The 14,457-nt window shown below is 35.9% G+C and overlaps 1 protein-coding gene across 1 annotated transcript in view; it reads left to right on the forward strand.

Annotated features, from left to right (window-relative positions):
- The window catches only part of RPS6KA6 (ribosomal protein S6 kinase A6), a 237,072-nt gene extending 222,946 nt beyond the window's left edge, over positions 1-14,126 (forward strand). Inside the window, exons 21-22 of the mRNA XM_004378878.2 lie at positions 13,113-13,253; positions 13,699-14,126. Of these exons, the coding sequence (XP_004378935.1) occupies positions 13,113-13,253; positions 13,699-13,824 (267 nt within the window). The 3' untranslated portion in view covers positions 13,825-14,126. The remainder of the gene's footprint in view (positions 1-13,112; positions 13,254-13,698) is intronic.
- Positions 14,127-14,457: the final 331 nt, after the last annotated feature.

The raw sequence follows: 14,457 nt of genomic DNA on the forward strand, positions 1-14,457 counted from the left end.
TTTTTGATGCTATTGTAAATGATATTTTCTTTTAATTTCATTTTCCAATTTTTTTAGTACTAAACCAAAACCAAACCAAACCCACTGCTGTCGAGTCGATTCTGACTCATAGCGACCCTATAGGACGAGTAGAACTGCCTCATAGGGTTTCTAAGGAGCACTTGGGGGATTTGAACGGCCGACCTTTGTGGTTAGCGGCCTTAGTTCTTAACCACCACGCCACCAGGGTTTCTTTTTTGTACTAGTTTGTAGAAATACAGTTGATGTTCGTCTATTGATACTGTACCCTGCAATCATGCTAAACTCACTAGTAGCTTATTTGTAGATTGGAGCCCTGGTGGCACAGTGACTAAGTGGTCTGCTGCTAACCAAAAGGTTGGTGGTTCAAACCTACCAGCTGTTCTAAGGGAGAAAGATGTGGCAATCTGTTTCCCTAAAGAATTACAGCCTTGGAAACCTTGTGGGGCAGTTCTGCTCTATTTCTGTAGCATTGCTGTGAGTCGGAATTGACTCAATGGCAACAACTTTCTTTTTATTTTTTTTTTGGTAGCTTGGTGTCCTTGGGTTGTGCAAACAGTTAAGTGCTCAACTGCTAAGCAAAAGGTTGGCGGTTTGAACCACCCAGAGGCACTTTGGAAGACAGGCCTGGTGATCTGCTTCCGAAAGGGCACAACTTTGAAAACCCTATGGAACCATTCTACACTGCACGCTTGGAGTTGCCATGAGTTGGAATCGACTTGACAGTAACTAACAGCAATTTGTAGGTTCCATCAGTTTTTCTACATATACAATCATGTTCTCTGTGAATAAAGACAATTTTAATTATTTCTTTCTGATAAAATGTCTTTTTTTTTTCTTTCTTTATTTCAGTGGATAGAACTTCCCAGTACAATGTCGTAGAAGTGAAGAGAGTGGACATCCTTGGTTTGTTTCTTTTATTAGGGAGGAAGCATTTAGTCTTGCACCATTAAATATGAAGTTAACTGTAGGTTTTACATAGATGCTTATAATTAGATTGTAAGAAAGTTCCCTTCCATTCCTAGTTTGATGAAAAATTTTATTAGAGGTGGAGGTGATTTTGTCAAATGCTTTTTCTACATCTATTGAGATGATCACGATTTTTCTTTTTTTGTTTGTTATTATGCTGAATTACATTGATTTTAAAATGTTAAATCAATCTTATGTTCCTAGTATAAACATTGCTTAGTCATGATGTATTATTACCTTTTGTATATATTGCTGGATTTGATTTGCTAAAATTTTGTTTAGAATTTTTTACATCTATGTTTATGAGGAATATTGTTCTGTAGTTTTCTTTTCTTGTAATGTCTTTGGTTTTGGCATCAGTATTATTGACCTCATTGAATTGAGTTGGGAAATATTCCCTCTTCTCCAGTTTTCTGGAAGAGTTATATAGAATTGGAATTACCTCTTAAATGTTAGAATTTACCAGTGAAGCCATCTGGGCATGAAGTTTTCTTTATTGGAAGGTTTTTAACTGTTAATTTCTTTAATAGATATATAGCTATTTAGGTTATTTGTTTCTCCTTGAGTGGGCATTAGAATTTTTTTCTTTCAAAGAATCGTTCCATTGTTGAATTTATTGACATATTATTTTTTAAATATTTCCTTCCTATCCTGTTAATATTTGTAGACTCTATAGCAATGCCTGCTTTCTCATTCCAAATATAATTTTGGATTTGTCTATTCTTTCAGCTCTATCCTTTTTAAAAAATATTTTATTATGTTTTCAGTGAAAGTTTACACAGAAAATTAGGTTCCCATTTGACAGTTTCTACACAAGTTGTTCAGTGACATTTGTTACATTTTTCACAATGTGTCAACATTCTCATTAATTGTATTCCAGTTGTTACATTTCCAGTACTCCAGTTTCCTTGCCCCCTTTTGTCTTCTCATCTTTGCTTTAGAGTAATTTTTAACCTTTTGGTCTCGTATAGATAGTTTTTTAATAGAGCTTCGTAGTCATGGGTAATAACCTTTATTCTTTGTGCCAATCTGTTATTTCACTGAAAGGTGACCTTAGGGAATAGTTTTGGTTCAAGGTTTAAAGAATATCTCAGGGTGATAGTCTCAGCGAGTCCACCAGTCTGAACTGGTCCAGAAGTCTGGACTTTTTAAGAATTTTGGTTATTTTCCACATTTTCCTCCCATTCTGTCCACGTCCATTTACTGTGGCACTAATCAGAACAGTCAGTAGTGGTAGCCAGGTACCATCTACTTCTTCTGGTCTCAGGGTAGGTGAAGTTGTGGCTTGTGTGGCTATTAGCGTTATAGACTGGTTTCTTCCCCGAGACTATCATTTTCTTATTTCCGTTTTGCTCCTAATGAGTACAGACCAATAGTTGTATCTTACATGGCAGCTGGCAAGCTTTTAAGACCCTAGACACTACTCACCTCACTAGGATGCAGAACATGAACTTTGTGAACTATATTATGCCAACTGATTGAGTTATCCCATGAGACTCAGGTCCTAAGCCTTTAAACCCAGTAAACCATTTTTGCAAAGTGTTTGGTTATGTTTAAGAAGTATCTGTAACTGTGTCCTGTATGATTATGCATTCCATACATATATGTACATAAGCGTACATACAGATACTTCTATCTGTGCACACATATGTACTCACCTGTACCTACCTGTACACATATATGCCTATATACTTACATATGTAACCATACAGTCATTTTTTGGTGATTGTTGGTGTTGCCAAATTATATATGTCATATTCTTTAGCACAAACATCCTTTTCTCTTGTGCATTTCTTAGTGGCATCATTTACTTTGGTCATTCTATGCTAGTTTTTCCATCACCAAAAATAGCAAGTATCTACAGTCTAGAGAATGAATCCCCCCTCCCATCCTAGTAACCACCAATGAACTTTGGTCTCTGTATATGTGTGTGTGTGTGAAAATATATATATATATATATATTCTTGTCTTCTTATAAAAGATCATACAATATTTGTCTTTAAGTGATGGACTTAATTCACTTAGCATTATGTCCTCCAGATCAATCCTTGTTATATGTTTCACAAACTCTTCATTGTTCTTTGTGATTATGTAGTACTGTTATATGTATGTACCACATTTTGCCTATCCATTCATCCGTTGAAGGGTGCTTAGATTGTTCCCATTATTTTTGCCTTTGTGAATAATGTCGCAGCGAACATAGGTGTGCATATGTCTGTTCATGTCACTTCTATTAGGTCACTAGGGTATATATCTAGGAGTGGGATTGCTGGATCATAAGGTAGTTCCATTTCTGTTTTTTTGAGGAAGTGCCATACCATTTTCCATAGTGGTTGTACCATTTTACAGTCCTGCCAGCAATGGATAAGGGTTCCAGTCTCCCCATATCCTCACCAACATTTGTTGTCTGTTTTTGTATTTTTATCAATGCCATTTTAGCTAGGGTGAGATGGTATCTCTTTGTAGTTTTGTGTCTCTCTAGTGACTTATGATCTTGAGCATCTTTTCATGTGTTGTTGGCTGCTTGTGTTTCCTCTTTGATGAAGTATCTGTTCATGTCCTTTGCCCATTTTTTAATTGGATTGTTTGTCTTTTTGTTGTTAAGTTGTTAAAGTTTTCTATATAATTTTAAAGATTAGACCTTTATCAGATATATCGTTTCCGAAGATATTTTCCCATTCTGTAGGTTGTCTTTTTACTTTTTTGATAATCTTTTGATGAGTATAAGTGTTTAATTTTTATGAGGGTCCCAATTATCTGATATGTCTTCTGCTATTCGTGCATTTGTAGTTAAGTTTGCTGGCCTATTTTACAAAAAATTAGGTTCAATAGTTTTCTCCCAGGAACTTTATAGTTTTAGGTTTAACATATAGGTCTTTGATCCATTATGAGTTAGTTTTTGTGTGTGGTGTGAGGTGTGGATACTGTTTCATTTTTCTGCATGTGGATATCCAGTTTTGCCAGCATCATTTATTAAAGAGACTGTTTCTTCCCCATTGAATGAATTTTGATCCCTTGTTGAATATCAGTTGTCCATAAATGCATGGATTTATTTCTGGGTTCTCAATTCTATTCCACTGGACTATATGTCTGTAATTGAACCAATACCAGGCTGTTTTGATTACAGTGACTGTATAGTATGTTTTGATATTAGGGAGTGTGAGACTTCCTACTGTGTTCCATTCTTCAATAGTCCTTTGGCTATTCGGGGCCTCTTTACTTTCCCTATAAATTTGGTCATTAGTTTTTCCATTTCCATAAAGAATGCTATTAGGATTTGTATCAGGATTGCATTGTATCTGTAGATTGCCTTAGGTAATATTGATATTTTCACTGTAGTAAGTCTTCTATCCATGAGCTTGGAATGTCCTTCTGTTTATGTAGGTCTCTTTTAGTGTCTTGTAGTAGTGTTTTGTAATTTTCATTATATAAGTCTTTTATGTGCCTGGTTAGGTTAATTACTAGGTATTTTATTATTTTGTGGCTATTGTAAATGGTATTGTTTTCTTGATTTGCTTTTAGGCATACTCCTTGTTAGTGTAAAGGAACCCAAGTTTGTATGTTGATCTTGTACCCTGCATTGTTGCTGAATTCTTATATTAGTTACAGCAATTTTCTTGTGCAGTCTTTAGAATTTTCTATGTATAGGATCATGTCACCTGTAAATAAGGATAGTTTTACTTCTTCCTTTCTGGTTTGGATACCTTTTAGTTTTCTTTCTTTCCTTATTGATGTGGCTAGGACTTTCAGTCCAATATTGAATAAGAGTAGTGATATTGGCTATCTTTGTCTCATTCCTGTTCTCAAGGGAAGACTCCCAGTTTTTCTCCATTGATAATAATGTTGGCTATAGTTTTGTATATATGCCTTTACTTATGTTGAAAATTTCCTTTCTATTCCTATTTTGCTGAGAGTTTGTATCAGGAAAGGGTGTTGGATTTTATGAAATCCCTTTTCTGCATCAATTGATATCATCATGTGGTTCTTTTCATTTGTTTTATTTATGTAGTGAATTACATTGATTTTCTAATGTTGAACTACCCTTGCATACCTGGCATGAATCCCACTTGGTGTATGATTTTTTTGATGTGTTGTTGAACTCTGTTGGCTAGAATTTTGTTGATTAGTCTGTAATTTTCTTTTTTTGTGATGCCTTTTCCTGGTTTTGGTGTCAGGGTGATACTGGCTTAATAGAATGAGTTAAGGAGTAGTTTTCCTCTTCTGTGTTTTTGGAGAGTTTGAGTAGAATTGGTGTCAGCTCTTCTCTGAATGTTTGGTAAAATACCCCAGTGAAGTCAACTGGTCCTGGGTTTGTTTTTTTGGTTTTTTTTTTTGGCAGTTTTTTTATGACCTCTTCAATCTCTTCTTTTGTTTATGGATCTGTTTAGATTTTCTACCTCTATTTGAGTTAGTTTAGCTAGGTAGTGTTTTTTCTCTGAATTTGTCCACTTCCTCTAGGTTTTCAAATTTTTTGGAGTACAGTCTTTCATGATATTCTGTTATGATCCTCTTACCTTAGTTGGCTCTGTTATCTTCAGTTTCATTTCTTAATTTGATTATTTGCCTCTTCTCATTTTTTTCTTTTATCACTCTAGCCAGTGATGCGTCTATTTTATTCATCCTTTCAAAGAACCAAACATCTGGTTTTGTTGACTGTGTTGTTTTTCTGTTTTGTTTATTTCTTCCCTGATCTTTATTATTTATTTTTTTCTGGTAACTTTAGGCCTCTATTGCTCTTCCTTTTCTTTTTGTTCAAGTTGTCAGTTTAAGTTATTGATTTGCGGTCTTTCTTTTTAATTTTAATGTACACATTTATCGCTATGAATTTCCCTCTGAGCACTGGTTTTGCTGTGTCCCAAAGGTTTTGATATGTTGTGTTTTCATTTTCGTTTGAGTCTAAGTATTTTTTTATTTCACTTTTTGATTTCTTCTATGACCCAATAGTTTTTAGTAGTATGTTTAGTTTCCATGTAATTTTTTTTTCCGTATGTTTCCTGTTGTTGATTTCTAGCTTCATACTGTTGTGGTCAGAGAAGATGCTTTGCGTGATTTCAGTGTTTTTAAATTTGTTGAGACTTGTTTTGTAACCTAGAAAATGATCTATCCTGGAAAATGATCCATGTGCACGGGGGAAAAATGTGTATTATGCTGCTCATGGGTGGAGTATTCTATATATGTCCTTTAGGTCAAATTGGCTTATGGTTTTATTTAAGTCCTCAGTGTCCTGATTGATCTTCTTTTTAGCTGTTCTATCAGAACTGAAAGTGGTATACTGAAGTTCCCAACTATTATTGTGGAGTTACCTATTTCTCCTTTCATATTTGTCAGTATTTGTTTCATGTACTTTGGAGCATTGATGTTAGGTGCATATGTATTTATAATTGTTATATCTTCTTGATGGATTCACCCTTTTATTGTTATGTAATGTCCTTCTTTATATCTTGTAAAAGATTTCTATTTAAAATCTATTTTATCTGATATAGTATGGCCACCCCTGCTCTTTTTTGGTTACTGGTTGCATGGAATATTTTTTCTATCCTTTTTATTTTCAGTCTGTTTGTGTCTTTATGTCTAAGGTGTGTTTCTTGTAGGAAACAAAAGGATGGATCATGTTTTTTTATTCATTCTGTCATTTTCTGCCTTTTGCATGGGAATTTTAGACCATTTACATTGAAGGTTATTACCAAAAATGAAGTATCTACTTCATTCATTTTGCTTGTTGTTTTTTGAGTGTCTAATATCTTCTTGGACTTTTTATTCTCATTTTTTTCTGATTTTTTTGTGTTTAGCTGTTTTTCACAATGAATCTTTTTTTATTTCTTCCAGTTTTTCTTCTGTGTATTTTTTCTAGGTGTTCTCTTAGTGTTTACCACAAATACTACATTATACAACTTGCAGTTGCAAGAACATTTAACATACAAACAAGAAGTAACATACAACTATTCCTATTTTGCTCCTCCCTCCCCTTTTTCTGTTGGTGAGTTCTGGTGATATCATTATATTTTGTATATTAGATAGGTTTAATCTTTACTTATTTCTTACACACTTATTGTTGTATTGCTTATGTGGTGCAATTGATTACTTTTGTATGGCCTTTCTAGCCATCTTCTTGTAACTCCCACCCAGGTGATTGGGTGGGACTGTGTGATAGGGTAATTGTGGTCCACCAAGCGGATTGGTCAGTTTTGCCTTAAAAGAGAGCCAGTTCCAGAGCAGAGGGGAAGATCCTACCACCACCAAGAAAGAACAGCCAGGAGCGGAGAACGCATCCTTTGGACCCAGGATCCCTGTGCTGAGAAGCTCCTGGAAGCAGGAGACCTAGAGAGAGAGCAAGCTGTAACCCTGAAGACAGTGAGAAGCGTTGGTGGGAGAGACCTGGCAGCAGGAGACAGCACGGTGGGCTTCCTGTCCCACGGAGAGAGAAAGCTGAAGGCCTTTGGGGAGAAGCCTAAGGCCAGGGAGAGGCGTGCCTGCGAGCACGGTTTGAAAGAGGCTGTCCTGATGGAAGGACTGTATCCTGAGTGTTCCTGAGCCTGAATTGTAACTGTTATTTCCCTAATAAACCCCATAATCGTGAGTATGGTCTGTGAGTTCTGTGTGGCCATTGCAATGAATTATCAAATCCAGCAGAGATGTAGAGAGTGCTGTGGGAGGGATGGTTGGTGTCAGAAAAGATGGTGGAGAGAGGAGGCTTGTCTGGCCTCCACCTCGTGGGAGTCAGCTTTGCACTGTTGATCTTGGTTCTCCTTCCCCCTTGTGGGGTTGGAAGAGGTCAGACACCACCCCCAAGCCATTTTTACAGCTTGTGAAACTTAACTATTGTGTTTATTTTCTGAAAATATCATAACTGGTGCCTGTATTTGCCCATGCTGTTACGCTGTTATGTTTTTTAGAGATCCTTCTCTCTTTTTAATTTTTATTGTTATTTCCCATCTGTAGATTTGAATATTTATTTAATTCTCTTTCTTTTCTATTTTGGGATATCCCTTAAGTAATGCTTGTAGAGCTGGTGGTCTGGTAGTAGCAAATTCTCACAGCTTCTGTTTATTTGGGAGTGTTTTGATTTCCCCCTCATTTTTGAATTACACCTTTGCTGATTAAAGAATTCTTGGTTGGCAGTTGTTTTCCTTCAATATTTTATATATGTCACTCTATTGTCTTCTGGCCTCCAGGGTTTTGGGTGATAAATCCGCACTAATTCTTATGGTGGACCCTTGATATGTTATAGTGTGCTTTTCTCATGCTTCTTTTAGAATTCTCTCCTTGTTTTTGGTTTTCAAGAATTTTACTATGATGTGTCTTGGAGTGGACCTCATTGTATTTCTTCTCTTTGGAGTTCTTGTAGCTTCCTGCATTTACAGCCTTGGTTCTTAATTCAAGTCTAGGAAATTCTTTATGATTATCTCTTGGAAAATTATTTTTATGCCTTTATTGCTATCATGATGCTCCAGAATTCCAAAAACTGTAATGTTAGATTTCTTAATTTGAATCCCACATTTCCATTTGGCTTTGTTCGCTTTTCTTTCTTCTTTTCTCGTTTCTCTTCAGACTTAATAAGTTGTTACTCTGTCTTCTAGTTCACTTATTGTATCTTCTGTCTGCTTAAATCTGTTTTTGAATGTTTCTCTTGCATTTTCTAATTCAATTATTTTTGTCTTCAAGTCCATTTTTTTTTAATTTTAATGTTTTCAGTCTCCTTATTGAGTTTCTCATTTTGTTTCCTGAGCTACATTAGTTTGTTTTCTGTGTATTCTTTGCTTTCTTTAAATATATTTAATGTCTGGAAGTGTTCTATTTTTTCCCATTATCTTGCTCTCTATAGGAGAAATTTCCACTTCATGTTTATCTTTTGATTGGGCCTTCTCCTCTTATGAACCTGTATGTTTTATTTATTTATTTATTTATTTTTGACCATGTAGCATTTTAATGTCTTATTGTGGTAATTTAATTTTAGGGTTTCATTTATTTCAAGGAATTTCTTAGATTTACCTCCACTGTCTTCTCCTAAGTTTCACTAGGGGGCACTCTAGCCCTTTGTTTCTTTCAGCGCTAAGTTAGCATTTCTGTCTGAGGATCTGTCTGAGGATTTGTGTATTACTATTGGGTCCTGGGCCCTGGTGGTGCAGTGGTTAAGAGCTCGGCTGCTAACCAAAAGGTCAGCAGTTGGAATCCACCAGCCGCTCCTTGGAGACCCTATGGGGCAGTTCTACTCTGTCTTACAGGGTTGCTATGAGTCAGAATCTACTCGATGGCAATGGGTTTGGTTAATGGGCTATTATTGGGTTCTAGTTAGTCGACACAGGTTTTTAGGTGTTTTGGAAAGTTTTAAGTCTCTGGGTACTTACTCTGGCTGATTTTCCCTAAGGTGGCCAACTTTACTAGTGTGAGGGTCCCTCCATCTTTGGTGGATTTGGCCGAAGGCTTCACGGGACAGTTGCACTCCTGGAGCTGGATTCCTTCACTTCCCTTTCTAGGATTAGGATGTGGCTTTCCCTCTGTGACTAATTGCACATGCTTGGGACTTTTCCAATGGCTGCAGGTAGAACTGGTGGTACTCATTTTTTCCGACCTGAGGGAAGGGAACGTTTTATGTCCTTCCTTCCCAGGCATCCCTGAACAGACTCTCCTGAGGTGCCTGGTTGTAGGTAGGAGGGCAGTTGTTTCCTGCTGTGTTGCCTGTTTGATGTATTTTTCTCATCTTGGGTGATGGATGGATCCCATGGCTATTCTGCTGTCCTGGGTCTTAGAGACCGTCAGCTTCAGATCTCGCAAGATTCAGTAGCACTCACTCACAGCCTCCTGGCTTCTCTGTGCCCTTTCCTAAGTGTAATCCTAAGTGTATGGCTTGTGAATTCCCCTAGCCAATCTGTGCCACCTTAATCGGACTACACTTTTCCTCTGTTTATCTCCATCCTGCATTCTTTGCTCAGGGTTTTACCATCCCCATCCCAAAGTGGCCGCAGTGAGTCAAGTCCTCTGGATACCCATGGCCAGAAACTCTCCGCTCCTCCTCTCCCCTCTTTCATGACTTACCTCTGCTCTCTAATGCATCAGCTGCCATCAGGAGGTCTGAGATCTCAGTCTGCCTGTTCATATCCATTGTTCAGTGGATTAGTTGCAGGGGATAAATTGGAACGACTGTTTACTCTGCCATCTTGCCCTGCCTCTCTGTCCATTTTTACTTCATGTATTTTGAAGTTTTCTTGTTAGATACATCAGTGTTTATAAGTTTTGTCCTATTAATTAATTTACCTCTTTATCGTAATGAAATGACTGCCTTTATCCCTGGTAATATTTTTTGTTTTGAAACTTACATTGTCTAATATAGCCACTCCAATCTTCTTTTTCTCATCTATTCTTTGTTCCCTTTTTTGTTTTTATCTGCCTTTTTTATTATTTTTTGTTAATACATTTTAACTCCTTTGTTGGCTTGGTTGCTATAACGCTTTGTTTCATAGTTTTAGTAGCTGCTTTAGGGTTTATAGTATGCCTTTTTAACTTTTAACAGTCTTCCTTCAAGTGATATTATAGCACTTCCCTTATAGTACAAAAACCTTATAATACTGTAATTTCATTTGTCCCGTCCCATTCTTCATATTATTACTGTCTGTGTTATTTAATTGGGTTCTCTAGAGGAGCAAAACCAGTGAGACATATCTGTGTTTGTGTACAACACTCTCTCTCTCTCTCTCTAGAGAGAGAGATTGATTTACTTCAAGGAAATGTCTCATGCAATTGTGTGGGGCTCACAAGCCCCAAATTCCTAGGTCTGGTGCCAGGCAAGAGACCCCTACTGGCTTACAGGTTGCAGGGTCTGGCAATTCCAAGATCTGGAGGGCAAGCAAGGAGAAAAATGCAAGATCAAGAAAGAGTGAGCTTTGCCAGAATGTCTGTTTATATTCTGGAGGCAGGCCACATCACCAAGGAATCTCTCAACTGATTAGCCAGTCACATCAGATCACATTATGGAAGTTGATTACATTATATCACATTATGGAAGAGCAACTAGTCCAGTGTCTGCCAAACCACTGAGAATCATAGCCTAATCAGGTTGACACATAACATTAGCCATCACTCTGTCATACACTTTACTTATACATATTATATATCCCATACTACATTGTTATTATTTTTGTATAAATAATCAATTATCTTTTACATAGATTTAAATAATTAGAAACAAATGATAAAGTTACCATTTCCAGTGCTCTTCATTACTTTGTGTAGATCCATATTTCCATCTGGTATCGTATACGTTCTCCCGAAGGACTTCTTTTAACATATCTTGTAGTGTGGGTCTACAAGTGGTCAGTTCTTCAGCTTTTGTATGGTTGCAAAGTATTTCCACTTTGTTTTTATAAGATATGTTCACTTGATATAAAATTCTACACTGACTTTTTTTTATCTTTCAGTACTTTAAAGATATTGCTCCACTGTCTTCTTATTTAACATTTTCTGCAATCTTTATCCTTCTTCCTCTGTCTATAATGTGTGTGTCCCCACCCCCCCAGCAGCTTTTGATATTTTCTGATTATTATGTGTCTTGATGTAGTTTTCTTTATGTTTCTTGTATTTAGACTTCATGGATCTGTGGGTTTATAGTTTTCATCAAATTTGAAAATTTGGGGGGAGTTTTCTTCAGATATTTTTCTCGCTCTACCTTCCTTTTGGGACTCCAGTTACACATATGTTAGGCCACCTGAAAATTTTCCACAGCTCACTGATGCTCTGCTCTTTTGTTTATTTCTTTCTGAATAGGGTTTATTGCTGTATCTTCACCAGTCTTCTGCCATATCTAATCTGCTGTTAGTACCATTCAGTTTACTTATCTCATATTTTAGTTTTAATCTCTAGAATTTTATGGGTTTTTTTTTTAAATATCTCCTATGTTTCCACTTTTTAAATATCTGGTACAGAGTTATAATAACTGTTTTAACGTCCTTAACAGCAAATTCTAATATATATGTCAGTTCTGGGTCTTTTTCTTTATTATATTATTTTTTTCATTTATTTCTACATATCTGTTCTTATCCAAGTAGATTTTTTTTATCAGGTATCTTACTCCCTCACATAGTTTCTGCCAATTACGTTATTCTTCAAAAATATATTACCAAGAATCTTTTGTTTAGCATCACTGCTTCTGTTATTGATGAAAAGTTCACAAATGGTAGTTTTGTTTCTACGTTAGAAGATGCTTGTTAAGGAGAGTTTACTTCTTTCTCTAAAAGATGTTTGGTAGAGATAGTTTATTTTAGAAGTATTACATCATTTAATATACTTATAAGTGTGTTTTGCCATGCATTTATGTTAAATTCACAACTTTTTACTATAACATAGATAAAATAAGTGTATTCACAGTTACTTTTGGAGCCCTGTGGCACAGTGGTTAAGTGCTCAGCTGCTAACCAAAAGGCCAGCGTTTTCAACTCACCAGTGGGAAAAGAGACCTGCCAGTCTGCTCCCATAAAGATTACAGCTTAGGAAACCCAATGGGGCAGTTCTACTCTGTCCTATAGGGTTACTATGAGTCGAAATCAATTTGGTGACACACAACAGCAGCAACAGTTACTTTGATGAAAACCTTATGATGTTCTGACCACTGCTATCCTAGCATTCAGCTGCTTACATTGGATTTATGTTTTGCGTTTTTCATATTTTATACAGTAAGCCCACAGTTATTGACTGGGTTGACCACCTGGAACTCTCCCTTGTGCCTGTTTACACATACCTTTTCATCTTAGGGCTCAGATTATCAGTAAATTCTATAGCTCCTTTCTCCTCTTGACCATTAGTACATTCCAGGATAATTCCTAATACTTTAAGTTTTCCTCCTCCTTCACTGCCCACATTCTAATTCCACTGGTTTGTCATCCCATGATTTTAAAATTATAAGTAAGCATTTACTATATTCTGAAATATCTGTTTCAGGATTTTCTTTTGACAGTTAACTGTGCAGAGTATAGGTTTTGTTTTCCCTAAGTGTAGGTTAGTAAAACAGTTTACAAAGCTATTGATGCTTTCACATTTTGAGAAAATGTGTAATGATAAATTTTATTAAAAATTTTACTGATATATAGTACACATATATATAGATATATACATATATATATTTCATTTTGATTTAGGATTTACTTTCCCATATGCTTCATGTTGACCCACATTTGCGGTACACTACAGAACAAATATTGAAACATTCCTGGATAATCCACAGAGACCAGTTGCCAGGTGATCAGCCAAATAGAAATGATGCTTCGCATATCATTAAGGTAAAACCATCAAACATATTTTAATGTGCCATCTAAATACTTGATACCTAGTAAATCTACTGTATGTCTTTCACTAATGACATTTAGATAATTACCTTAAATATCTTTGTTTTTTTAAAGGTGAATTTATAGATTTTTTTTATTTTGGTTTATTTTTTAGATAACAACCATGGACTCTTCTTAACTTTCTTTTCTACTGCCTAAAATTTTAGTGTTTTAAAAAAAATTTTAGGAAGCATAGTTAATAAAATGAAAAATATACAAGTAACCAGGCATTAATTCATCAAGGGAGCATCAATGTTCAGATGAAGTATACTCAGTCATTTCCCTGGGAAAAACAGTTTTCTTCTAATTAAATGTCTGATGATAAAACGTGGAAGTTTTTTTTTTTTTTTTAACCTCCAGAGATTTTAATTCAGTTTTTAATGTTTTCTTGTTATTTTAGGGAGCAGTAGTTGCCACATATTCTGCTCTGAGTCACAAGACCTTTCAGCCAGTCCTAGAGCCTGTTGCTGCTTCAAGCTTAGCTCAACGACGAAGCATGAAAAAGCGAACATCAACTGGCCTATAAGATTTCCAGTGTTCCTCAGCCAGACTGGATGAAGAGAAAATTAAATGTGTGGCTTTTTGCCTAAACATTTATCCAAAAGCATAGTTTTCAGCTACGTTACTTGAATATTCTGTTTAAGCCCCCTTTATTAGGGGAAGTGGGATTGAAAAAAACCTAACACCAGGTCCACAGTATTCATACTCTGTTGTTTTGCAGTAGTGTCCAAGGGTTTAAGTATATAATTGGTATGTTTGCAAGGTCCTGACAACTTCTATGCACACTGACTTCTAAAATTCTTTTCAAATAAAGATACTTTAATAGTTTTTCTGGTTTCATACAATAATGGTTTGGGGAATCATTGCCAACAAGCAAGATGCATATATAGTATAATGCCAAGCAATGTCAGTATTTTTAACACAAGATCCTGATGGAGATAGGCTTTTTCAAAAAGAAAAACAAAAAAGTATTGTAGAAGCTTGTTATTGTGCACAACCAATAAACTCCGTTCATTTGACTCCCTATAGTTACTAAAATGTAGACGTAATGTTCAGTGCCAGAGCAAAATACATTTTTGCTAATATGTAAACTCCTGATAGGCTTGGTGCCAGTGTTTTACAGAATTGAGTCAGAGACGATATGTGCAGACAGACCTGT

Source organism: Trichechus manatus, unplaced genomic scaffold, assembly GCF_000243295.1.
Source record: "Trichechus manatus latirostris isolate Lorelei unplaced genomic scaffold, TriManLat1.0 scaffold00060, whole genome shotgun sequence".
NCBI classification, from domain to species: Eukaryota; Metazoa; Chordata; class Mammalia; order Sirenia; family Trichechidae; genus Trichechus; species Trichechus manatus.